The sequence below is a fragment of the Emydura macquarii genome, unplaced genomic scaffold (assembly GCF_026122565.2).
Source record: "Emydura macquarii macquarii isolate MOO-44397 ecotype Brisbane River unplaced genomic scaffold, CSIRO-AGI_Emac_v2 contig_1230, whole genome shotgun sequence".
Taxonomy (NCBI): domain Eukaryota; kingdom Metazoa; phylum Chordata; order Testudines; family Chelidae; genus Emydura; species Emydura macquarii.
Window position 1 is genome coordinate 12296510 of NW_027131367.1, and position 24225 is coordinate 12320734.

The 24225-nt window shown below is 51.8% G+C and overlaps 1 protein-coding gene across 1 annotated transcript in view; it reads left to right on the forward strand.

The window, feature by feature from the left end:
• The window catches only part of NHERF1 (NHERF family PDZ scaffold protein 1), a 34051-nt gene extending 11253 nt beyond the window's left edge, over positions 1 to 22798 (forward strand). The window contains exons 2-6 of the mRNA XM_067547499.1: positions 11093 to 11254; positions 14175 to 14328; positions 18321 to 18361; positions 20597 to 20698; positions 21342 to 22798. Coding sequence (XP_067403600.1) covers positions 11093 to 11254; positions 14175 to 14328; positions 18321 to 18361; positions 20597 to 20698; positions 21342 to 21512 — 630 coding nt within the window. The 3' untranslated portion in view covers positions 21513 to 22798. The remainder of the gene's footprint in view (positions 1 to 11092; positions 11255 to 14174; positions 14329 to 18320; positions 18362 to 20596; positions 20699 to 21341) is intronic.
• Positions 22799 to 24225: the final 1427 nt, after the last annotated feature.

The following is a 24225-nucleotide window of genomic DNA, read 5'->3' on the forward strand; positions in this document are numbered from 1 at the left end:
TCAGTTGCTGCCACAGCTTTCCTTTACTGCAGCCTCCTGGCCTCCCTCCATCCCCCCTCCCCCAATTGATTGGAAATCCTACCCAGGTGTGGCTCCTTAGTAATCCGAGTTGGCTGGGCCCCAGGTCTCCAGCCTTCTGGGGTAAGCCAGCCTGTGCCACTCTGACTGTAGGTCCCCACTGTATTGTGTGTCATTGATCCTATTTAGACCAGCACCTGGAATCCTTGAGGCTGGGCTCACAGGGATGTCTTGTTCTGCAGGGAGAACGGAAGTGGGGAACTTAGATCGTCCTTGCATGCAGACGTGTCTCTTGCTGATAGTCGGACATGCTCAGGAAGGGAGAGTCCGTGTGGGTTTCTGAGGGGATGGGGGAGGATTCAGCAGCTCTTTCTTTGCAGCATCTTGTCAGCAGGAAGGTCAGTCTTAGCAGTGGGAAAGTCTTTCAAAGGGTTGAGACCCATCTTGTCCTTGCTCTAGAACAAATCCCGAGTCCCAGGCGTGGAAGAGGAATCTGAGACAGGACAGAAGAGCCCAGCTCTCGTTTAAAAAGCAAACCTTGTTTTTTTAAGAAACTTGTTCTGCTTGTTTGTTCTTTGTCATGGTACATTCTGCTCAGAGCGTGGCCCTGTAGTGAGATTAGTGTGCAGGGCAAGAAGCCAGAGCATCATGCTCCTTAAGGGATCTTGAAGGGGCGCTGTGGGCAAAGTGGGTTTCTGTCAAAGGTGTTTCCTGCAGCGTTGTGATAGCTGTGTCGGTCCCAGGACATTAGAGAGATGAGGTGGGGGAGGTAACATCTTTTACTGGATCAACTTCTGCTGCTGAGACGGATGCATTTTTGAGCTACACAGAGGAATTGCTCCATGTAGCTTGAAAGCTTGTGTGTCTCACCAACAGAAGTTGGCTCAGTAAAAGACATTGTCTCAGCCACCTTCTCTCTCTCTCTCAAGGTGTTTCCTGGTATGTGGGCAGAGATGGGTGTGGTCAGTCCAGGAGACTTTGGCTCTATTATGCATTTGGGTCCTGTAGGCTCCAAAACTGAGCATTAATACAACATAAAGGTTGAGATAATCAGCCTTGTTAGACTCTAAGCTCTTTTGGGGGCAGGAACTGTCACTTACAATGCCTGGCACAATGGGGGGGCCTCATTTCATTGAGGTCTCTAGGATGCGCTGCCATGTAGATAGTAGTTCTAGCACCCAAATGAGGAAATTCCCCAAATCAGGATGGTCACCCTGAACTCTGCACCTTGTTTGTCAAATGCAACACAATACAAACGTGCATGTTTCAAAGAATCTGACCACGGTCACCTTACAAAAATCTCAAGGTATAGGAGGTGCATCACAGGAACAACTGCAATGCAGTGCACTCCTCCGCAATACAACAAGGAACTGAAAAGCATGCATGGCTTCCGGTTTAGCACGGTATGAAGAAAGGGGACTTGTATGCTCAGGCTTGGGTTGCATTTGGTGTTTGAGAGAATGTAGAGTGTGGGGGAGCTGAGACTGTTTTAATGTCACAAACAACAATCCCAGTTGTCACAAAGGTGAGTCAAAGACCCTGTTTGAAGCTGACCTTCAGTTAGTGGGTAGTTCCTTGTGCAAAATGGGCAACAGCTGCTTCATCAAGCATTTTAATGGCAAATCAGTATATTCCAGGAATTATGGAAAATAGTTTTTGATTGTAACAGCTTAAAAAATAGTAACCTAGAACTGTCCTCAAAGGAGGACTATTCTAGAAACCTAGTCATTGCCGTACTGGGTCAGACCACTGGTCCAGCAGGTCCAACTTCCCATCTCTGCCAGCAGCCTGTGCCAGGTGTTTCAGCAAATGTTTAGTCTAGTCTTAGCTATTTACGTGGCTTCCATTACTGTAGTATCTGAGCACCTCCAATGCACTGAGGTAGGGAAGGATTATCTTCAATTTACAAATGGGTAACTAAGGCACAGAGACTCTTAAGGGGCAGATTTTTCAAGGTATTTGGGTGCCTAACTCATAACTATGTGATTTGGGTGCCTAGATTTTTACAAGAATTTGGTCCTAGGTGAGTTGCCCGAGGTCACACGGGCAGTTTGTGGTGGAGGAGGGAACTGATCCTGGATCTCCCAAGCTAGTGTCCTAACTGGCTCATCCTCCTTCTCTGAAGAAGATGTCAAAAATTTCATAACAGGTGGTGGTGGAATGACGTGTCCCTAGTGGGGAGTTCCTCCCCAGTCCTGTCATTGAGTCGTTAGCTTGTGCACCAAAGCGTGAGAATTTATAGTGTTAATTTAAAAAAAAAAAATTGTCAGCTGGATATCTTCATTATCCACATAAAGAATCCAATCCCCTTTCAATCCTACTAACCTCCTGTGGCAATGAGTTCCACAGGTTAATGTGTTCTGTGGATGGTGTCATTCCAGGAAGAAGCTAAGGTTATAGGCTGAGATAAGAGACAGAGGAGAACGTGGCAGTTTTAGACCCAGACTACAGTGGGGGTGACGGTTAGTAGGAACCAGCAAGTAGAAGCCCCAGATGGCTTTTCACTGGGAATGCTGAAGCATGGGACTAGAGGTAGAGAAGAAGTTCTATTATTTGTAGCTTTCCACATCACTATCTGTCTTGGACCTCCTCATCCCAGGCCATTGTCCGACATTCTGGTGGACCAGGAACACCCCGGCTCCCCTCTCTTGAGATTCAAAGCTGGTTTGTGGCTGCTGGCACTGGCCCGGTGAAACTTTACACTCTGATACCATGATGGACACCTTAATATCTAGGTGTTGCTATTTATTACCTGTATTGCAACAGAGCCAAGGAGCCACAGTTCATAGACCAGAACCCCATCATGCAAGGAACTGAGCGAGCAAACAGAACAAAAAGTTCAGAAACACTGTTCCACACCCGTTGTACATGGTGATAGGCACCGCCTTCCACAAGTGGCCTGTCCAGCTTTGTATGATGGGTGTTGACAGTCTCACCTTGTCTGTGCTGAAGTAGTGCTGGAGCTTAAGTCCAATTGACTCTGTGGGATTTAAGAGCTTTTGAAAATCTTATCCTAAGTCTAGAAGAGTGTTTTATGTTGATGTCTGATGCACAGTGGGCAGAAGCCCAACTGCCCCACATTTAAACCAAGGTAGCTGGAGAGTTTAAAACCTTTGATTAAGAGAGTGCTGACAGGTTTTGGAGTGTCAGTCCAGGGCTGGGTGAGGTACAGTCAGTCTCTGGCTTGGGTCTAGAGACTGTATGTTCACAAAGGTGGATTAGGGCTAAATGAGGCCCCGATCCAACTCCTCAAAAGGCCCTTCCCTTTCCAAAAGTAACACTCCAGGTTCTCTGCTCTGCCAACGCTATCTCCTGTTCCCCAGTCCCCACAGTCAAGCTTACCACTGTCCAGTGGTAGCCCTGTCCTGGGGTATCTTGGATTTATGAATCCACTCCCTACCAGGATCTTGCCTTAACCTATCTCTCCATGCCCACCTCTGGGGATCCTGCCTGTGTTTGCCCACAAGAAGTGGGGGTTCCCATGGAAATGGTGACCGGGTGTACATTTTGACTTCAGAGGCTGCAGGCCAGTGGCTGGAAAGTGCTGCTTTCTCTGCGGGTAGATTTGCACAGAGCACAGCAGACAGAAGCGCTAAAAAAATCAGAGCCATTGAAATAGTTTCCTGGCCACAGAGCTGCGTGAGAGCAACACAGGGGTGGGCTCAGCATTCAGAGGAGAGGGTTTGGTTTAATTTACTTTATGGGGAGCAGGGGAACATTGTCTTATCTTCCTGTCTTTGAAAAGTCCCCAAACCCTTCAATTCTGAAGCTGAATGAAACCAATTGGGAGGCCCGTTGGAAATGCAGCTCCTGCCATAGAGGGGGCAGGGCAGGGAAGTGATGGGGTGAACTTGGCACTGGGGAATCTGCTCTGTGACCCAGGGTTTGGGGGAGCAGATGGAATGAATTTTTCAGTGGATCATAAAGATCTTTTTTCCTCCCAGAAAAACAACTTGTCTTTAAATTCATCCCCTTCAAAGGACTTGTTTAGCCCTCACCCCCTGCTGGGCAGGCGTATTGTGAGGTCTGAGTTAATGAGGGATCCTGCCTCTCACAGGATGAAATGTAATGAATATAGTAATAACTTATTTATAAACCGCCCACAGGACTCTGCCGCACCAGCCATTCCTGTGCAAAGTCCTCGCCTCTCCCCACACCTCCCAGCTCTTGGCCGAGTCCTGGCTCCAGGGCGCTCCCTTTGGATGGAATAGCTTGGTTTCTCTGCTTTGTTTGTAGTTATTGGTGTGTAGTAACTTGCTGCCTCTGCCAGCGGGGGGGGGTGTGTGTGTGTGTGTGTGTGTGTGGAAGGTGCGCGCATACACAGAGTGGAGCCATCTCTCTCGCGCTGGCAACAAGTGTGGGCAGGAGATCCGGTAAACGTGAGGTCTTGCTCAAGACTCTGCTCTGGTTCGTCCTCAGTGAGAGGCAAACTGAGTGCTGTTCATGGGCCTTTTTTTTCCACCACCCCCCTCCATTAGACTGGGGCCCCTGTTCTATGCCAGTACCATGAAGAAACCAAAATGCATTGCCCTGCTGAGCTCTGTGCTAGCTCCTGCAGGAGAGGCGGGGGGAGAGGCTTCTTTCCAGCAATCTTGCGTGAATCTTGAGCTGGATGCATTGTCAGCATGGGGCCCCTTGCGTTAGACTCCCTCGGAGGCTTATTTGGTTTTGGATCTTCAGGATACCAAGGAAGTGGCCTCTGATGTCCCAGTCACTGATGAGCAGGAGGCTGCATTTTGTAAGCAGGGATGTCTGCACTAGAGGAACCAGACTCACAACAGCAGAAGCTCCTGAATCAATATTAAAAAAACCAAAACAACAACAACAACAACCAGAGCAACTGAACTAGAAGGGGGGCAGGGCAGAGTCCCTAACACAGTCCTGCAGTTTGCAATAATGACCTTTAATGCAAGTCCTAATGGTGGTGGTGGCTAGGTATCACAGCGAGGGAGCTCTGGAAGTGTGATGGGTAGGGAGGTCAGGGATTTACCGCCATGCCCTGGTCCAGAGGATAACAGCTGAGCGTGCTGGGAAATGATACTGCAATCCCCAAGCCAGCCCAGCCCAGAGTGTTTGATCAGCTCAGCCAGAGTGGGGGAAGGGGGTGTTATGCAAAGTCATGTTGTCATTTGACTAAGTCCTTTTGCAGAGGCTAAGCCTCCTAGCTTCTAAGCTAGAGCCTGGGATTGTGCGTGGTTTACTTGCACTGTCTACATTACTTTCCAATTAGACGGTCGCTGTTATGGTTACAGGCTAGCTGCACCTCTGACCCCACTCTAATCTTTGAGTGCACCCTGCAAGTATCCGGCCCTGTGCTTTCTTTGGGGTACGACCACACACTTCCCCCACTCTTCGGCTACCTCTCCTCTATGAGCTGGGGGTCTGATTCCCAGGTCCTCCAGATGTACTCCTGGGAGCTAGCCCACTAAAGAAGCAACATGACCATGGTAGCGTGGGCAGCAGCAGCAGCACTGTGCTAGCAGCCCCAAGAAAACACCCACGGGAGTCAGGCAGGTTTCTGTTCAGGACGGCTAGCACAATGCCACTGTGCGACTGCCTTAGCACACTAGCTCAGAGCAGCATTCGCACGAGGGTGTTTGCACGTGCTGGGAATCATACGCCTGTCTTGTAGTGTTGGGAGAGCCGAAGGCCAGGCCCTGGGCTACCGGCCGCCAGGCATCGACCATGCTTACCCAGCTGGGTTCAGCACCTGCAAATCATCCCTTCAGGAGCTTGTGAGGGGCACTAAATACAGCAACCCACATAGCCTTAAAAGAAAGGTATTGCTCGTCTAACTCCAGGCACAAAGCACAACACTACTGGGAAAGGGGATTTAAAACAAGAGGGCCACATGCATGTCTATCTTTCCTTAGAGCCTTAAACCCAGTCTGAGCTCCACTGGGAGTGAAATCAGAGTGAGTACTGGGTCATTTCCTGGGGTACCCAGGATTGTGCAGCACCTCGCTTCCACCCCCTTAGTGTGAGGAAGCCCTGTCTGTGCCTGTCATAGGTCAGCTCCCTGACTTCTCCGGCCACAGACAACACAAGACCTTTCCTCTCAGCCTGTGCCGGCTCCGCTGTCCCTTTGCAAGTTAGCGATAGGCACGCTCCAACCCTCATGCCCTCTGAGCAGCCTCCTGGGGTGTCCAATCCCTGTTCCACTGGATTGTCACAGATTCCCTGCTCCCAGAGAAGCCGTTCTCCTCAGCTTACCAATTCCACCTCAGATCATCCCTCCTCTGAACATACAGCACTTAGGTAAGTTCATAGCAAAAACAAGTAAATGTCTGTTTAACAAAGAGGAGAGGGTCACATGACAGCAAGTAGAAATATTGGGGAAGCCTATGATTTTATGTAACCACTGAAGTGTAGGACTGGGATGGACCTCAAGAGGTCTTCTAGTCCAGTCCCCCAGACTCAAGGCAGGACTAAGTATTATCTAGACCATCCCTGACAGGTGTTTATCCAACTTTCTCTTAAAAACCTCCAAATGACGGTGATTCCATGACCTCCCTGTTAAATAAAATCAACAGCCATTCTAGAACCGAGACTTACTTAACTAGCTTTCTTCATGTCTTATAGAGCAAGGCTCACTTCCCAGTGTGTTTCAGCCAGGCAGGCTGGGATCCCTTTTTCCAGAGGCCAGCCACACTGCCAACTTGTCTCCTCCGTGAAGGATACGGTGTCTCTCCTTGCAAACCCAGATGCATCAAAGCAGTCCTTTGATCTTTATTCATAAGCTGGACACCCTCCTGCTCGGTGGTCCTTTCTGTAGATTTTGCCATCTCTTGTTGATTTTGCAATCTTGATTAGCTGGTGGCGCCGGTGTGCTAATAGACTTCCATTGTGGGAGAGACAATGGCCAGACGGAGAGATAAGCATCTACCACCCCCTGCCTACCAGAACCTGTCTTGGCACGTCACCTCCTGGTGACCTGCCTTCAATTCCAATGCTTTAGTTCCCTGTGTAGACACATAGCTTCATAAATATTATCTGTACGTACATTTAACGATTATGATGACCAGTGGGCACAGACCTTACATGCAACCCTTTGATTAATTATTGTGCATGTACTTGGCTCAGGGGATCCATGTAGAACTCTGTGCCCCCCATGCCCTGTGCCAGTTTAGCACAAAGAGGTTCCTGGATCACAGTAGCTCTTGCTGAGAAGTGTATATCTGATTCTATGTCTCCGCCTCCTTTCTTGCTCCTCCCCCCTCCCCCCCACCCCCACACACTTCCTGGGTGCATTTTGTGATGATCCTACTGTTGAATTCACTCAATATATGCATGAAGTAGACAATAGCCACGTCAACACCTAGCATGCACGGATTGTTACAAGCAGTTCCAGATGTGTAAGTTGCCATGTGATGTTTTGGGGCAAGTATCAACAGGAGTGTCTAGAGTCTGTTCCTCACTAAGACTCTGCTTCAGAAGCCATTTTGATCTCCACACATGGGCAGTCGAGGAAGGCTGTAGGGTGGGGGACATTCGGGGGCTGGATATTCTTTGTCTCCTGAGCTGCTATGTTTAACATCTGTGTTGACTGCCCCATAGTTTGGCCTCTTCTCAAATGTTTTAGTCACTGAGAACGTTGCCTAGTAGTTAGAGCAGGGACTGGCTGTTGTTGGGACATCAGCGTTCAGTTGAAGACTCTGCCATTGAGTTGCTCTAGGCAAGTCCCAAGCTGTCTGCCTTGTTTACCATCTGTAATGTGGCACCTACCTTAGCCGGGTGTTCGGTGTAACTGATGTGCTCTGAGATCCTCCAGGGAAAGCTGTTGTGTCACTGATCATTCTATCCTTGCCGAACTGCTGGTGGGTAGCTTCAAGTCAGGTAAGTGGCCTGCCTGATTTGATAGGGTAAAGAATGAGGCTTGATCTCCGCTCCATTCTTCGTTCCCCTTCGCCTCCTCCCCACCCATGTCCCTCTCTGAGCTTTATGGTAAATACAATGCTGGTTTCAATGAACACAGACTTGGCAGCGACCCACATACCCGACTTGCTGGGCCACTACGTTCTGTTGTATCCAGCAGCGTGGCTATTGGGTGAGGAGAGGGGAGGGTGAGCTTGGAGTGACCCTGGTGACTGACGTGTCTTCTTTAGCAGAGGTCTGACTGCACATGAGGAATCCAGTTCTAGGGACGGGCTTGCTTCTGCTCTTCAGAGATGTCTGGCAGATGGATGTCTTCTGGCCACAGGATGTTGCGGGGCCGTTCAGACTTTTGCCGGGTTGTAACAATTCTTGAAGGAAGGAGGCAAGGGGAGAAGGGGGTGCAAGCCAGGAGCTGGCTGGAAGTGTCCCGAGGTACTTGTGTAGCCCCATCGCTGTAATCTCTGAGCACCTCCCAGGTCCTGAAAAGAGAAACGATTTTAACCTCTTGCTTCCTAATCGGTGGAGAACTAGCTTGGCCAGGCAATAGAGCATCTTGTTCTTGTTTGTGTGTAAAGCACTTGCAGAGGGGACTGAGGACTGAGTTTTGCAGCTAGTTCTGAAGGGGGGGAGCCCTGTGTCTCTGCTGGGAGGGAGAGCCACGGCCTACGGCCAGCTCCTGGGGCAGATCTGTCTCCTGCACTTATGAGCCCTCCCTGTTGGCGGTCAGTAGCTCCACTGTTCTGGGGGAACGAAGCTATTGCAGGAGGCCGTGATCCTGGATGGGGTGACTCTCTCTCTCTGAGAGCAAGGTCTGATTCCATGGAGGGCTTTGGAGATGAGGCTAAAGACCTAGAACTGGCCCCTGGCCCTGTGGTGATGCGTTCCTGGTGACCCGTGTGCTGAGCAGATGGCCTGTTGCTCTGTGTCATGGCAGTTTTTTGGGGTGTGATCCCTTGATGTGAGTGAGCAGTAATTGAATCTGGCTGTTACGCGTGTGGCTCTCTCTAGCCAGGTCTGCTCGATGGGATGGGATGAAGTGGGTGTCTTGCTGCCATGGCTTACATGGGCATTGAAGAGCATTAAGTCCACAGGACCCCCACGCCTGTGGACTGAATGGTCCATACAGGGTCCCCACAGGGGGGAAAAGGGTACGCTTTACCAGGGCCCAGCCCAGGCGGCAATCCCCATTAGCATAAGGAAAAAAAATTGAGGCTAAATTGTAGATCATGTCTGAGGATATTTATAGAAACGTATCTCCTTGTATCTATGTATCTATTGTCCAGATCGTGTGAGATTTGCAAATCTTGGAGATTTGTAACATGGGAGGGGGGGGGGCGTGTTACAAGTTTGTACTGGGCCCGAAAAAATTATGCTTGGGCCCTGGATCCACAGCCTCTGTCCATAGACTGGAAGTTGTTAGAAACGAGCTGAGACTGTCTCCACAGCGATAGCCAGAGAATGAGTCAGCCCTGTCAAGTATTGAGCCGAAAGCCCTTGTTGTTTTAGATGCTAAACCCCATTCTCCCAGGAAACTAAATACGTTTCCTGGTGGAGTCGCACCTGAATGACTCGGGGGCCCCACGAGGCGGGGTTGATTGTGGAGGAAGGGTGCAGGGTGAAGGGGCGTTTAAGGTGGGGTTCAGTAGAAATGGCACCTTTGAGTCCTTGATGTCCTTGTCCGGGTCCACAACTTGTATCTGTGTGTAGTCCTACACAGCACCGTCTGTTCCTCTTCAAGGCTCCTTCTGCTACTCTGCAACCCCTCACAAGTCCCAGAAAGAGATCTGAAGAGGGATTGGGTTTATAGGAGAGAGAGGTGCATGTTCGAGCTGGGAGAATCTGCCCTCTAAGCACGGGGCATTGAAAGGGCTCCTGGACACAGAACGCTTTGACATCGTCTTTCTGGCCTGACCTGGCCGTATACTCCCTGCCTTGCATTTTGAAGAGCAGTGCCGAGCTGGGCCCTGAGTGTACTAGGGCGTCACTGCACCTCCGCCGCACACCCAGCAGGTGCGGACAGTTACTTGAATCCCTCTCTAAAGAAATCCCCATGCTCTGTAATCTGTCTGGCTTCAGCAGCCGCAGCAGCCTGTTTCAAGGCCAGGTGGGTGGGTCGGTTCCTCCCCCCTATGTGGCAATTGCTTCTAAAGCAATAGGGAGTCCTGCAACTGGAGATAAACAGCGTGTAATGAAATGTGAGAGCTGTCAGCCATCTGCGGGACAGGCCAGGGAAGGGATGGTGGCCTCCCTGGGAGGGACAGGGTGTTGGTATAATACACCCTGCACATCGTGTCTTCAAAGCACTTTATGAGCACTTAATAGAAATCAGTACTCAACTCCCCTGTGATGCAGCTAACTACTGGGTCCATTTTACAGACTCTGGGTGTTTTTTACACTGCAAGGTATTCCCAGGTTTAGTAGAACTCAAGTTAGCAGACCCAGGGTTTAACCTAGGACTTGGGCGTCTACACTCATTTGTAACCCCAGGTTAGGAGTTGTTGAACCTTGGGTCCCAACCTAGGACTCCAGCATCTACGGTGCATTATATGGGCCTGAGTCCCACCGCCCGTATCCCAGACTTCCTAGCACCCTCCTGAGATGTGGTTGCTTTATCTCTTTGTTCTTGGTGCAGTGCGGGGAAAACTTGACTGTCCAGAGGACAAAGAAAATCAGTCCGTGGGATTGTGGGAGACTTTTGATGGACTTCCAGCCCACAGGGAGTCATTCCAGTAAAGCTGCATCTACACTGCAAAGCAATAGGGCTTGAATCCTGGGTCCCAGTTTGACTCAGGCACAGATCCTCCAACCCTGTGGGGTTCTGGGACCCTAGGTCCAAGCCCTGTGTTAGGGCAATTTATGTGGAGACGGAAGGGGGATTGGGCTTGACCCTGAGTTCAAATCTTGAGCTTACATTGCAGTGTAGACGTGCCATAGGAGACGGAGACACACAGGTCGACTTTCCAGTGCTGTGTACCGAATCAGTGGCAGGCAGAGCTAAGACTGGAATGCAGAGCTGTTGCTTCCCAGCTCAGTGTTGAGACCGCACTACTTCCAGATGGATGCTGAATCTAATTTTCTGGCTCAGGCTGAGTCTCTGAGTGTGGGATGGTGGTCCCAGCCTTGGGGATCTGTGAGGAGGCGCACGAAGCAGGGTAAGTGACTACTAAACACAGCTTTCTTATGTCTTCCTTCACTGCAGAAAGAGCTGCGGCCTCGTCTCTGTCAGATGAAGAAGGGCTCTAACGGCTACGGATTCAACCTCCACAGTGACAAAACCAAGCCGGGGCAGTACGTCCGGGCCGTGGATCCCGACTCGCCAGCTGAATCATCAGGGCTGTTCCCCCAAGACCGCATCATTGAGGTATGTTCAGGAGGCAGGGGCTGTGCAGCGAGGGGAGAATGAGTGGCGAAGCCTGGGGACAACTGACGAGGTCGCAGAGGGCAGCGTGTGGTGGTGGGGAGGGGGGGGGAGAAGGAGGGTCTCCAAAGGATGCCACAGGGATGGAGACTGGCAACGTCATGACGATGCTACATCCTGCAGCCATGAGTGTAGTCATCCAAACTGGGCCCAGACTCCTCCTCCGGGGTTAGGAGCACAGGTAGTTGGTCCTCTTCCCGCGCAAACTAAGGAGAGTCCAAGTCTTGCAGTCCGTTCACTTGGGGTCTGTTTTTATTCACCAAGAAATTAGTAGTTAGAAACCGCCTCTGCGGTGTGGCTTTGGCTATGAGTTGAGCCCTGACGCTGGCCCGTTGGTCCTATTGCCACAAGCAAAGTGTCTGAGACGGACACACCCACCCCTCCCTGTGTGTCTCGCACATGTCACTGTTCAGAGCCAGGAAATTAAGGTGAATCCCTCCGGTTCTGTCTGTAAGAGGTTGACTCTGCAGGGGATCCTGTCTGTGACTGACCGTCTGTTTTCTAAGGCACACTGAACATGTTCAGGCCCTGACCAGTATGCCAGGAGCGGGCAGGGGAGTTCTCCTGACCTCTTCCGTTAGTGATAGGAGCCCTTGTGGCAGCTGCATCCCAGCCTGCCTGTACGCAATGCCTCATGCTCTTGCCACAGGTCCATTGCCCAACCTGTGTGCGTGCCCTGCCCTGCGCTCCTGGCAGCTTTACTGCTGTGTAGTCCTGTGCTAATCACTTAGAGAAAAGCTGATTTTAATGAGGTTTTGCTGGCTGCTCTGCTAATCCCCGAAAGACTAGCTCTGGGGACCTGCGGGGGCTCTAGAGTGGCGGAGCTTTGGCTGCCGTCAGTGTCAGGACAACAAATAACAAGCCCTTCTCCAGGCTACCCCACCTTCCTAGCCCCGGCTGTGCAATTTGGAATGCCCTCCACAGAGCTCTCCAAAGACTTCCTGCCTCTGACCTCTCCGCCACATCACCCGTCTTCAGTCCATTCCCAGGTGAACGTCTCCACAGCACTGTTCTTACTCTGCCTGCTGGAATCCCACCCGTGTATTGCTGGGACAGTGACCACCAAACCTCCCCAGCCTTTCCGCTTCCCCCATCACGACTTAACCTGCCAGCTGCTCGCTTGGAACACAGGTTTTAATGTTCCTGGTTAGACATGCTGCCCTTGAGTCGGCTGCGAGGCTGTGTCAGTTCGGTCCTTGAGAAAGCCATTGTCTCCAGCTGGTCAAATTCTTTTGTCCTATGATAGCAACCAAATGACTAGTGCCTCCTGTACAGGGAGAGGCTGAGAGATGGTGAGTTACGGGTCAGTCCTGCTCTCTGGAGTCAAGTGTGCAGAGTGGGGAGGGGGGGGTGGTAGGAGAGAGGTGTGGATTTTGTGTGAACATCTTCTGGGCTTGGGAAGCAGCATGTGAGAGCTCAGCCACTAGTCTGACGTTCCAGGTGACAGTGTAAGGCCAGTAGGAAGGAACTAGATTAGCGGTCACCAAACCACCGGCTCGTGAGCACTACCTCTTGGTTCAGACTCCTCTTTTCTTCCTTGGGTCTCCATCTCCGTCTAAGCACTGTAGTGTCTCGTCACTAGGGCCTGGTCTACGTTAGAACATTTTGCTGGGATAACAGTGTTGGTCAGAGGGATGGTTTTTATTTTTGGGGAGGGGTGACATTTCCATACCAGCAATAGCCCGAGTGTAGATGCAGTTCTACTGCTCTCAAAGTGCTTTTGCTGGACCGGGTTATTTTGCTTACCAAACTGCTACAAGCTATAGTGGCAAAAAAGCATTCTTGTTGGTATGGGCTATGCCTGCTCAAGGAGGGTTTGATTGGATAGCTCACTGGTTACCGACAGCTACGTTGGCAAACCTTTCCTACTGCACACCTAGCCTCGGTTGCTTTTTCTGCTTGAGGCATTCTTCAGTATCCCTAAGTTATAATACAGGGGAAGGGGGCTTAGGAAAAGCCTCTGTACTCAGGGAGCCTGGACACTCACTCCTGCCTTAAATCAAACGTCAGCTGCAGAGCGGATCTGCTGGAGCCCCAACACAGCTGTGTAGGAAGGAGCAAGGCTTATTCGATATCCCATTCGGAAATGAGGAGCACGGGTCAGAGCTGGGCATGCGAAGGAGTGGTCCAGTGGTGGGTTAGGTTGGGCTAAGAGAGACTTGTGCGAAGCAGGAAATATTTGTAGAAGAGTCTGAAATGCGACTGCCTGGCAAGACTAGAGAGCTCTGATCTTTGCGTCCAAACCCCAGCTCTGACCTTTGTGGCTTGGCCGGCTCTTATTCCAGAGCCACTCTTCATCCTGGGCAGGCTTTGCTGAACGTGTCCTTGGATCCCATTCCTACATGTCTAATGTGCTGCACTTGGATGCTCAGGGCTTCTCTGCTTTCCATAGGGCCAGAATATTTGTGTGATGACTTGTCCGAGGGCAGCCTGGATCCCAAGCTGTGTGACCAACTTTGACATCTGACTACCAAGCCATGTTCCCTCTTTTCGAAGCGCAGGGTGTGGGTGGAACGGGCCAATGGACGCCGAGATGAAGCAGCCACTCCTCTTGTCAGGCGTTAAATGTCACCTGTCCAGGCTAGGGGTCTGGCTGTTCTGGGCTGCTGGACAACAGGACTCGGACATAGGCAAGAGTGAATGTGTGCATATAGCTGGGAGGAGGAGCAGGGGGTGTCTCACAACACACACCTGTGTTAGCCTGCCTGTTCCCGTACCAGCCAGGCAGCAACTGAATGGGATAATAGTCAGTGTGTGACTGGTATCAGCATTTCTGTCTAACCCGCAGCAAGCCTTGTCCTTTGCTACAAATCTCCTTCAGTCGTGGTCTTTCCTCTAACTCTGCCTGTTCCCCTTCCGGCAGGTGAACGGGCAATGCATGGTGGGGAAGCAGCACTCTGACGTGGTGACGGCTATCAAAGCCGGTGGAGATGAGACCAAGCTGCTGGTGGTGGATGTCTTAACAGATGAGTTCTTCAAGAAGTGCAAAGTCATTCCCTCGGAGGAGCACTTGACAGGTGACCCGGGAGAAGCCGTGGTGCTGGGGCTTGCCTGTGGTGCTGAGGAGGGGTGGGTTTTACCTAGGCTTTGCCCCTATATATTCAGGATGGGGTGACCTTGAGGTTCTCTGCAAACAGATGGTTTGTGGGACTGTCTCTTTAACGGGGGAGATGGAGGCTGGGAACAGAAGGCTTCCTGCTTATGGGATGGCTTCATTCCCTGTCCAAAATGAGAGAGGGTAGAGATCTCTCCTGGTGTCAAGTGACCTCTGTAGCATCTCTGCGCAGCCCTTGGTGCTGACTGCCCCTCTTCCTAACCCACAGCATGGAACTAGTTTCCAAAGGGCACATCTGGGTTGCCAGCTCCTCTTACCTGCCAGCTCCATGGGAGGCTGGGAAGAAAAGTCACCAAGACGTAGCCTTGAAGGGAGGCGCTGTAGCTTGCACTGTGGTGTCACGGCCGAATCCAAGCCTTTCTGCCTCCAAAACTGCAAGTCCAAGGCCTTGCTGGTTTTATTGGCATCTTGCATGCCAGCGGGGAACTGTCTGACGCTCTCAGCGTGGTTACCCGAGGCTGGTTGATCCCGCTCCCTGACTGTGCAGGAATCTGTCCTGGGTTTTGTGAGTTTTATAGTGGAAATGGTTAAACTTTGATAAGGTTTATGAGGGGGAGGGGCCCAGTTCTTCTCTCTCCCTGATCAGAGTGCAGGCCCCGTTGATGGCATGATGGGCCTCTCTAGCTTGTGGTCTGTGCCCCCCCCCCCACCCCCTATCCCAGCGACCTCAGCGGAACACTCTCTCCTCTGCAGATTTATTTTGGACCTGGCGCTCCGTTAACAATATTAGAATTACCTTTTTTTTTAATCACTGGGGAGGCTTACGGGCAAACACTTAAGGCCCCACTGCCCCTGCGAGAAACCACCTCTTCCAGCTCTCGGCGGGAACCCCTTCGCTGCAGGAGAGCTAGGGAGCCTGCAAGGAGGGAGGCAGCATCTGGCAAGGCTAATGTTAATCACCAAACAAAATAGCAGCCAAGTGTTAATTGGGCCCTGATGTCTGGGGATCTGTTTATCTGGGCTAAAGAATTCTTGTTCAAATAGCTGGATTTCCTCTAGCGGCTCTAGGATGCCAAACATGAGTGGAGGCTGGTCAGACTGTGTGAGAGGCAGGAGGGGTTAACGCTGCAGCAGTTCCTATGGCCTGAGTAGGCTGAGACTAGGCAATTCTGCGCCCCTCTCGTTCTGCCAGCGACTGGCTTTCTTTGGCAGGGGAGAGCTGGGTTTTGCTGAGTGCTAGCTGCATGGTTAATGGCAGGAAACGCTGCTGAGAATCTGAACTCATGATCTGGAGAACTAGGTTCTTTTCCACTCCTGACCCAGGGTTTGGTTCTGGGGTTTGTGTGTATAGTGGGGAGGGTCTGTAGCAGAAAATCCGGCACTTTGCCAGCAGACTCTGAAGATCAGGGTCCAGTGTGGGTCAAAAACACCCCAAGAAAACAAGTGGGGTTTGTTTGTTTTTTCCTTTTAGCTTAAAACATGACCCCCTGGTATATTTACTCTCCAAAACTGATCTCTGAGGAAGGAAGAATAAATCTTGCTTAGTAGCAGAGAACAACTACCCGGCTGGCTGGGCCAGCGGAGCTGGGGGGTTCCACAGGAGTTGAATCCAACCTTTGGCTCAAACAGATGTTGACATGGGTCTAATGAGCCAGCTGGAAATCTCAGAAGCTAGAGAGAGGTCTCTGCCATTTATACCTCTGAGCGCGCACACACCCCCCCTCCGGGCTGACACGTGAGTGTCTCACTTCAAGCCCTCGCTCTGCTGGAGGGAAGGAAGTGAATGGCACCTCCTGTGTACACTTGCTGTGACTCCTTTTATGTTCTTGGGAGGGGGGAAGCAGGAAGCTCTCTGGAATCTCTTAATTAATCCTGTTAACCTCCTTCTTCCCCACCAAAATAGCCTAGCCCTGTGTACGACTCTGTACCCGACAGACAAGATGTTCTGTGTGGCCCCTCAGAGTAGCCCAGCCCAGGACAGATGCTCAGCCTGGGTTCCAGGCCTTGCCAGGGGACCCTGGAGATTCATCAGAGCTGAGCTGTGGGAGGTTAGGGGAGTAGTGCTTCCTGTGGCATAGGATCTCATTAAAGGGAGGGTGGGATGGGCTAGTTTGGCTTGAAGAAACTCCCCTCCTCCACCCTCCCTGCTTTCCATCCTGGGGTCTGAATGCAAGAGGTTCTGTCTTATCTTCCTTTGCTCTAGGGGTTTCTCGTGAGCTTTCCTGCCACTTGAGTCATTCATGCAATAACACTTTGACAGCCCTGCTTTCCCGGTACCTGGAGCAGGAGCCAGGGCTGCTGGGCTCTGTTCCTGGCTCCGCCACTTTCTTGTGGCATGGCCTTGGGAAAGTCACTTTACCTCTACTCTGTAGCGTATCCACCTGTGAAATGGGTCTCATAAGGGGTGCTGGGAAGCTCTTAGATGAAAGGGGCCTATAGGAGCACGCGCATATATCTATATCAGCAGCCACCTCCTGGAGTTCACTGAACAGTGGTGGAGGCTCTGGCCATCCGGAACTGCAAGCATGTGGTTTCCCCACCACAGTCCCTGTTCTCAGAGTTTCTACAGCCTGCAGTTGAGACTTGATCTCCACTGTTGTTTCATGTTTGTTTGAGAGGAAGTCTGGTTTTAACCCTCTACACCCAGGCACGGCAAAGACTCTAAGTCTTTTTGTCTTCGCTGCACAAAAGGTGTTTGGGTGGGGAGGGTGGCGGGGGTTTACAACAAGATCACTAAACACGCGTGGCCGTCCTGCCGTAAAATCCTAGCGGAGATGCTGCACTTCGTAGTTTTTACCACAAGTTTTGTAGCTCAGTGAGGTCTACGCTCTGCCCCTTGTCCGTGGTTCACCTCGCCTGTCACATCGCAGTGAGAGCTACAGAGCCTCGTCTTCACTAGGGTTTCCCAGCGTTCGTTATCCTGCAGTAGAAACACTCCTTTTTTTTTGGCAGGGAAGATGCAGCGGGTCCAGGGTGCAGCAGCAGAGAGAGGGGCTGGGTCTCGTTGAGAAATGGCAGCTTTGTCCATGGCTGGGAGGGGGTGGGGGGCAGAGGCAGCCTTTCTGTGGCTGAGGCAGCCTGGGCGAAGGTAACAATGTGTCGGCTCCTTGGTTGCCTAGCAATCTGGCTGTGGGGCTTTCTCCCTGCTTTTCTCTCTGGGAAACTGAACTTCCCATAGTAAAAGGGAGGCGTGAGCCAGCCAGTTTGCTCCAGGCAGAGAGACCTGAGTGCCCAGGGCGAAGGGGGAGTAATGAAAGGTCTGCCCTGCGCCCGTGGGGGGTGAATGGGGTTCTGCATTAAGCCGTGGTTGGTGCTCGAGGATTCTGGGGCTCCTTCGGATGTGCTTTTTCCCCCTGGAACCATTTCCAGAGTCACTGGAGCGGGGTGGATTTTCTCCCATCCCGTGGCAGGGAGCGTCTCTCAGTTGAGAGCTGGGAACAATTCGGTGTTAGGAGTAAATACGAGCTGGGTTTCCTCCACACGCCCCACCCCTAAGGACTAACCTCTGATCACAACAGGATCTGCTCTGGAAGTGAACGACCTTTGCATCTGTCTGGGTAATGGGCGGGGCACACTGGGCCGCCATTGATCAGGCACCCGGAGGTTGCAGTGGCATTCCCTTTCTCTGCCTTTGGGGTGCCCGCTCCAGCCCAGGGGGTGATTTTGCAGGGAGTGACGTGGGTTTGACTTGACTCTGCCAGTGCCAGTAAAAAAGCAGCATTAAAAAAGCAGCAAAAAAAGCCTTGTCTGCGGGAAAGTACAGCTTGCCTTAACACCCCGAGCGCTGGGCCTTTTGGGGGGTGGTGTGTGAGCGGCCGCTGGATAAGCAGCTCCACTTCCACAGTGATGCCCGTATCCTGGTGCACGGATAGAAGGACTGGCCGAGGCAGTGGGAGCGGGTTAAGAGGATTTTTCAGGCTCTTTGTAACTGCGTGTCTGTGTCTTCTCCCTCAGGTCCCTTGCCAGAACCAGTTGCCAACGGTGAAGTAGAGAAGGTAAAGATCGTGCCAAGTTTAAACTTTTATAGATGGCATCTAAATGCCGCGTTTGCTGTCTGCCGTGTTGTCACTGCAGCACGAGCGCCCCCCAGCCTCTGTCACGGGGCCCCACCCTGAAGCTAAGCGGCTCTTGGAGCCTGTCAGATTCCCCAGCTTGTGTTCCAGGGCAGAGCTGACCTTTGCAGAGGAAGGGAGAGCTAACTCCTTCAGCGCTAGCCACCGAACCGTGCCCCTCTGCATGGCTCCGCCCCTTCCCGGGAAAGAGAATGGCCCATTCTTTAGGAAGGGGTCGGAGTCCCAGCCAGGCTGCTCTTCCAATGGCCTCGTTACTTCCAGTCTGGTTTGGAAAAACAAAACCTCATTAAACGTGGTGCAGAAAGGAAGTTGTTCGCTGGTTCGGGCCTGTGAGGGAATCTTAATATGTATCCGGGAAAGGAGGGAGGGGACAGAGGCTGCTGTTTCAGACGAGGGTGAAATGCTGTGGGTGAGGAACATGCAGATCTTGCCACTGGGATTGCTCCATCAGGCTTCCTGACTAACTGGTGGTGTCAGTGGGTGGAGACAGCCGGTATGTTGGGGAGGCTAGGGGCCAAGGGCGGATTCCTCCACCTGGATCCTTATCTGGAACTCTGTGCTAGATGAGCTGTTTCATGTAGGTGCAACTGTGTAGAAGCTGGGGCAGGGAGGTGAGGAAAGGACTGTACATGTGAGTCTCACAGCTGTTCCGATGGGAACACTTGCATAGTTGCAGAGTTGAGTCTGGGCAGTAAGGGGGACCATCGCTTTTCTCCCTTCCTCCCCCCACTCACCTGGTCCTTGTTTGCCTGGGGCCTGGCCTTCACACCGTGTTTGTACCTGTTTATTTCAGTTAGGGCTGTGATGTTCCTACCAAAGTGGTTATAGCGGCACAACTCTTAATGTGGATGCAATTAGACCAGGATAAAAGTGCAAAACAGACCAGGAACAAGATCTAACTATCTAAGCCTTTATACCAGGAGAACTGTTGTGCTGGTTTCAAGAACGGGGTATAGGGGAGCAGTTCTCCCGTGCAGAGAGTCAATTTTGGACCCTTAGGGCACTAAGTAACAATACTTAGACCCTAGTCCTGGAGTTGCAATGTGGCCAGTGGCTCTGGAGGGCTGGAGAAGGGGAGGGAGTATCCGCTTGCCCTCTCTCCCCCCTTGTCTATACAACTCTAATGCCAGAGGTTGAGGCAGCACAGCTGCTGTATTTAATCCTTTCCAGCTCCGAACGGACAGCACTGAAGCCTGTCCAGAAGATGCTTATTAAGCTGAAGCTTGTCATCAGCTTATGTGCTAGGAAGAAGGATTTCACAGACCCCCACGTCTTGGTCCCACTGAGGGAGGAGCTAATTGAATCGCCATCAAAGTCCGCTCTGCAGGGAGTCGCAGTGACATTCTGGATAAGAGGAGATGTCGTTTGCATCTCCCTTCCCTCCCCAGCAAAGCCCTGAGTTCCCTCCCGTCCTTCTGGTGGGGCCCTGAGCCTTCCTGAATTTGATCTAGCTTTTAGTGAGATTCCAGTCTCTGCTGGTAATGGGAGCTCTGGCGTTTTGGCTAATCCTGCCATGGTGTTTCAATCTGCCTTCCCTTCTGGCTCCTGCTAATGGAGCGGAGCAGCTGTCAGCCCCTTCGATCCCCTGAGGAACACAAAGCCAAGGTGGGGGGGATGGACTGCGAGGTCTGGAAGGTAGGGCTCCTCTGCCGGAGGGCTCTGACCTGTCATGCAAGGCAAGTGCCTCAAGTCCTTAGAGAAGCAGGATAGCTGGTGGAATCTGCCGGTGATACCTGGGGCTCCACATGAAAAATTACATACCCATGCACTGCCTATCCCACCCACCCTGGAGTGCCCCCACCCTGAGATCCACCCACAGCCCCCCCAGCACAGCATCCCTCTGGATCTACCGGTTCTCAGCAATTGTTCTCTTTCTGGATAACATAGATCTCTAGGTGTTTTTAGTGCACAGACTATTTCAAGAAAGTAGCATTTTATGGGCTGAGCCTTTGGAACTGGCCCTGCCGTCTCCTGACAGGCATTATAAAACCTTCCCTTCAGTGTGAGTTTAACTCCCCTACAGGGGATCTACCGCACAGAGGAGAGAACAGTGGTAGGACTGGCTGGGAAAAGGTGGGCGTGTGCTGGCTGCACGGCTTGCCTCTCTGGCTGGGGGAGTCGGCAGGTCAGCGTCTCACTTGGTTCCTTTTCTTTCAGGAGGACAGCAGCGAGCAGCAGCGGCCGGAGTCGGTGTCTGAAAGTCCAGCTAGCCCTGAGCCGATGTCTGTGTCCCCCTCTTTGAAAGAGACCCACAATGAGGTACGACAGGGAGCCTGCTCAGCAGGGCTGGGGACGGCTCGCTGATAGCAGCAGAAGTGGGGAGAGGGCAAGGGTTTACCTCCTTGGCTTGTGGAGTGGGAGAGAGTTGGGGAGACAGCGCCCTCCTTGTTCATGGGAAGATATACCTCTGCTTCTGAGACGCCTCACTTCTCCTTGATGGAACAGCAGGAGCCCTTGTGTGTCGCAATTGGCTCATCCCTTTCTCCGGCCAGGTCTGACAAAGAATCACCTATGCCAGAGAACAGCCTTGCAGAAACACCTGAGCACCCCCGTTTTCCAGCCGGGTGCCTAGAATCAGGCTCCGTCTCTTTTTAGGCTCTTACATAAAAATGGCCCAACTTCCAAAGGGGCTGAGTGCAGGCAGCTCCCACTGAAACCACGAGAGCTGCGCACGCCCGGCACCTCTCTAAATCAGGCCACTCATCCCTAGACACCGGGGGCCATTCAGAAGGTAATTGTAGGCAATTGGGTCTGCAAATGGTTGCCTAATGAAATAGACTGGGCTTCAGACCAGGAGAGAAGACCCAGAGTAATGGGGGAGAGAGGCAGCCCATCTGCCCAGCGGGTGAGATCAGGCTGGAATGCTCTTAACGCTCATGTTGCCTGGCTGTCGTCTTTGCAGTCCCACTCTCAGGAGAAGGAGAAGGAGAAGCGAAACTCCACGCCCGATCCGCTCCTGGACCTTGACGTTCCCCTGGCAGTCGCCAAGGAGCGTGCGCACCAGAAACGCACCAGCAAGAGGGCGCCGCAGATGGACTGGAGCAAGAAAAATGAACTGTTCAGCAATCTCTGAAGCCCCCCTGGGGAGGAGAGGTACCAAACTCTCCAGCATCTGACCCAAATCTGCACCAGCATCTCCCTTTCTTCCCAATCTCCAGTTTCGCTAGGGAGCTGAGTCCTTTCCCCTCCACTTGGATTGCACCATTTGGTTTTCTCTATGGTAATCTAAAGGAAAAAAGCACAATGGCTCCTTTTGTGCATTTCTGGAGCAGTGTTAACGTTCAGAGAACGACCAGATGTTTTTGTGTGTCTCAATAGCTTAGCGTTCATCTGTGGTAAGGGGTTGGACCATTCCATGGGCCCAAAACAAGCCCTGGGTGTTTGCAGTAGGCATCGTGGGGCACCTTTCACTCTCTCACTAGCTTTTCACTGTAAATGCAGGGACGACCTTCAGAAGCGGCGTGGGATTTTGGGTGCCTGACTTGTGACCCCTTAAAGGGGCCTGATTTGATGCTCAGCTCTTAAAGGAGCAGAATGTATTTTCAGGGTGTCTCCAGCTGAGCACCCAAAATCACTAGACACGTCTGAATATCTCAGCCTTAGGCTCTAGTGTATTTTAAGCTTCAGTTTGGCCAGGAACCAAACAACATTCCTTCCAAGAGTCACTGTTTGGGGTTTTTTTGGGGGGGGTTTTTTTTTTTTTTTTTTTTTTTGGTTTATTACCTCGGACCTGGGGCTTCCGTCCACAATGATCCATTCCCGTCAAATCCCCTGGTCTCAAGGTACCCAGAGGGCACTGCAGCTGAATCAGGTGAGTCGAGCAGTTGTGCGTATGCCATAAAACAACTGTCCTGAACACACCTCAGCATCACTGAACCCTTTGTGTCAGGCCAACTGGAAGTGAACCTTCAAAGGATCTAGCTCCTTAGGGTGGCTGAGGCCTGAGACCAGAAGAGCTTCCCTTGCCATGTTATACCCATGGGGTTTGTCCAGCAGCGGAGGGGTGTTTGGACCAAACACAGTGACCAATAACAGCAGGCGAGCATCTCCTTCGATGTCTGGTTGCTCCTGGAGACAGGCCAATCAGGGTTGTGATTACTGGAATGTATAATGTAAAGGTTTTTAAATAGATGCTGCCCGTTTTCTGAAAAGAGAGGTTTCCAATCCCACTGATTCTTTTAGAGGAAAGAAAAGATTTATTCTGCGGTGATTTTTTTCCCTGTGGATGTTTTATTTCTGTGTTTGCAATCGGGGTATTACTGTACTGTCAAGCTCAAGAGAAATTCTGTTTACTGGAAAAAAAAAAAAAATCCCTCCTGACTGTGTGTATTCATTTGATGGCTAAATCCTTGTCAAGCTGGCAGCCAGGGTGCTCTGAGCAATCCCCCGACTTAGTGCCTCTGCTGCACCATGGAGAGAGCCGTGTTAGTGTAACTGCCAAGTGTTTCAGCACCTCCGCCTAGCAGCATTTTTCCTGGAACAACCTGCTATCAACCGTCCTAACATGCTGCACCACTGTATGAGTGCAATGTGGGGAAAATCTGGGCAATGCGCCTGTGCTGGCTCCGCTGGTGGTGCAGTGCACTTTGGGATAGCGTCCTGCCCAGAGGTGGGACTGGCTTACCTGGTTCCGCAGACACAGGTCGGCAGGCCTGCCTTCACAACAAAAAGAGGCAGCGTTAAAACTCTGTCACACCCTGCTCCTGAATGTGTTCCCATTCAGTGGGGGCTGCAGTCAACCTTGTACCAAGCCCATCGCTATCCTGTGGTGTAGATGGGGCCCTTCGTCAGGGCATGGGAAATTCCAAGCCTGCTGAAACTGGTGGTTTAAAAGGTGCATTCGAATGGTGGATGGTGGCATTTTGCAATGTAGTGATGCATTCTGGACCATTTGCTCTGCTTCTGGAGCCTAGCGAGGGGCAGGGAGGAAGAAGAGAGGGTTCAGCTGGATCCACCGTGCGTTAATGTCTCTGGATTATTAAAATGCTCTAATCCCGGCTGCTCGGCCGTGTGTACCAGCTGTAATCTGCTACGGCTGCTGCTGGTAAGGATTCCCAGGGAAGGGTCACAGCAAGCCTGAGGGACTGTCTTATCTCGGTGTTTGCTGACCTGAGTAGAGGGCAGCAGCCCCTAAACTCTCTGGGGAAAATAAATCAGCTGCCCTGCAGCCCATCGCCATTTCACAAGACTGTGCACGTTTCAAACCAATCTCCAGTCCCGAATGTCACAGGCCAGTAAACCTGGGGGTTGTGTCATCAGAGCCTCTCTCAAATGGCAGAGTGGCGAACAGCTGAGCACAGGGTGGCTGGGCTGGGCTGAGTTTGAAGCAGGCTGTTACAGGCTTCCCTGTGGTAGGAATGTGATTGGGGGGGGGGGGGGTTGGGTTGGGTAAATGCCATGACTTGACCTAGCAAATCACTAAGGTGTGTGCACTTAACCTCCAGCAGACCTATGCTGGCGTATGCAGGTAAGCGAAGAGCCGCTGGCCATGGAGAATAGAAACCTGAGATGGGACTGGGAAAGCAATGAGAGGGGAGGAAGCATGGAAGAAAAGTCCACTGCGTCCATCCAATACATTAATAGCAGATGTAACAGCATTTGGTGTGTCGGGTGCAGACTGGAGGCTGGGAGGAAGGACGGGGGCAAATTCATGAGGGCCTCCTTCAGCGGAAGCAGGTGCTGGATGGGAACATGATGTAGGCAGGTAGGGTATGCAGATTTGTAAGGGAGTGGGTGACCTGTTTCCACTCCTAGGTGTGGGAGGAGGGACTGTCTGGTGCTTGTTG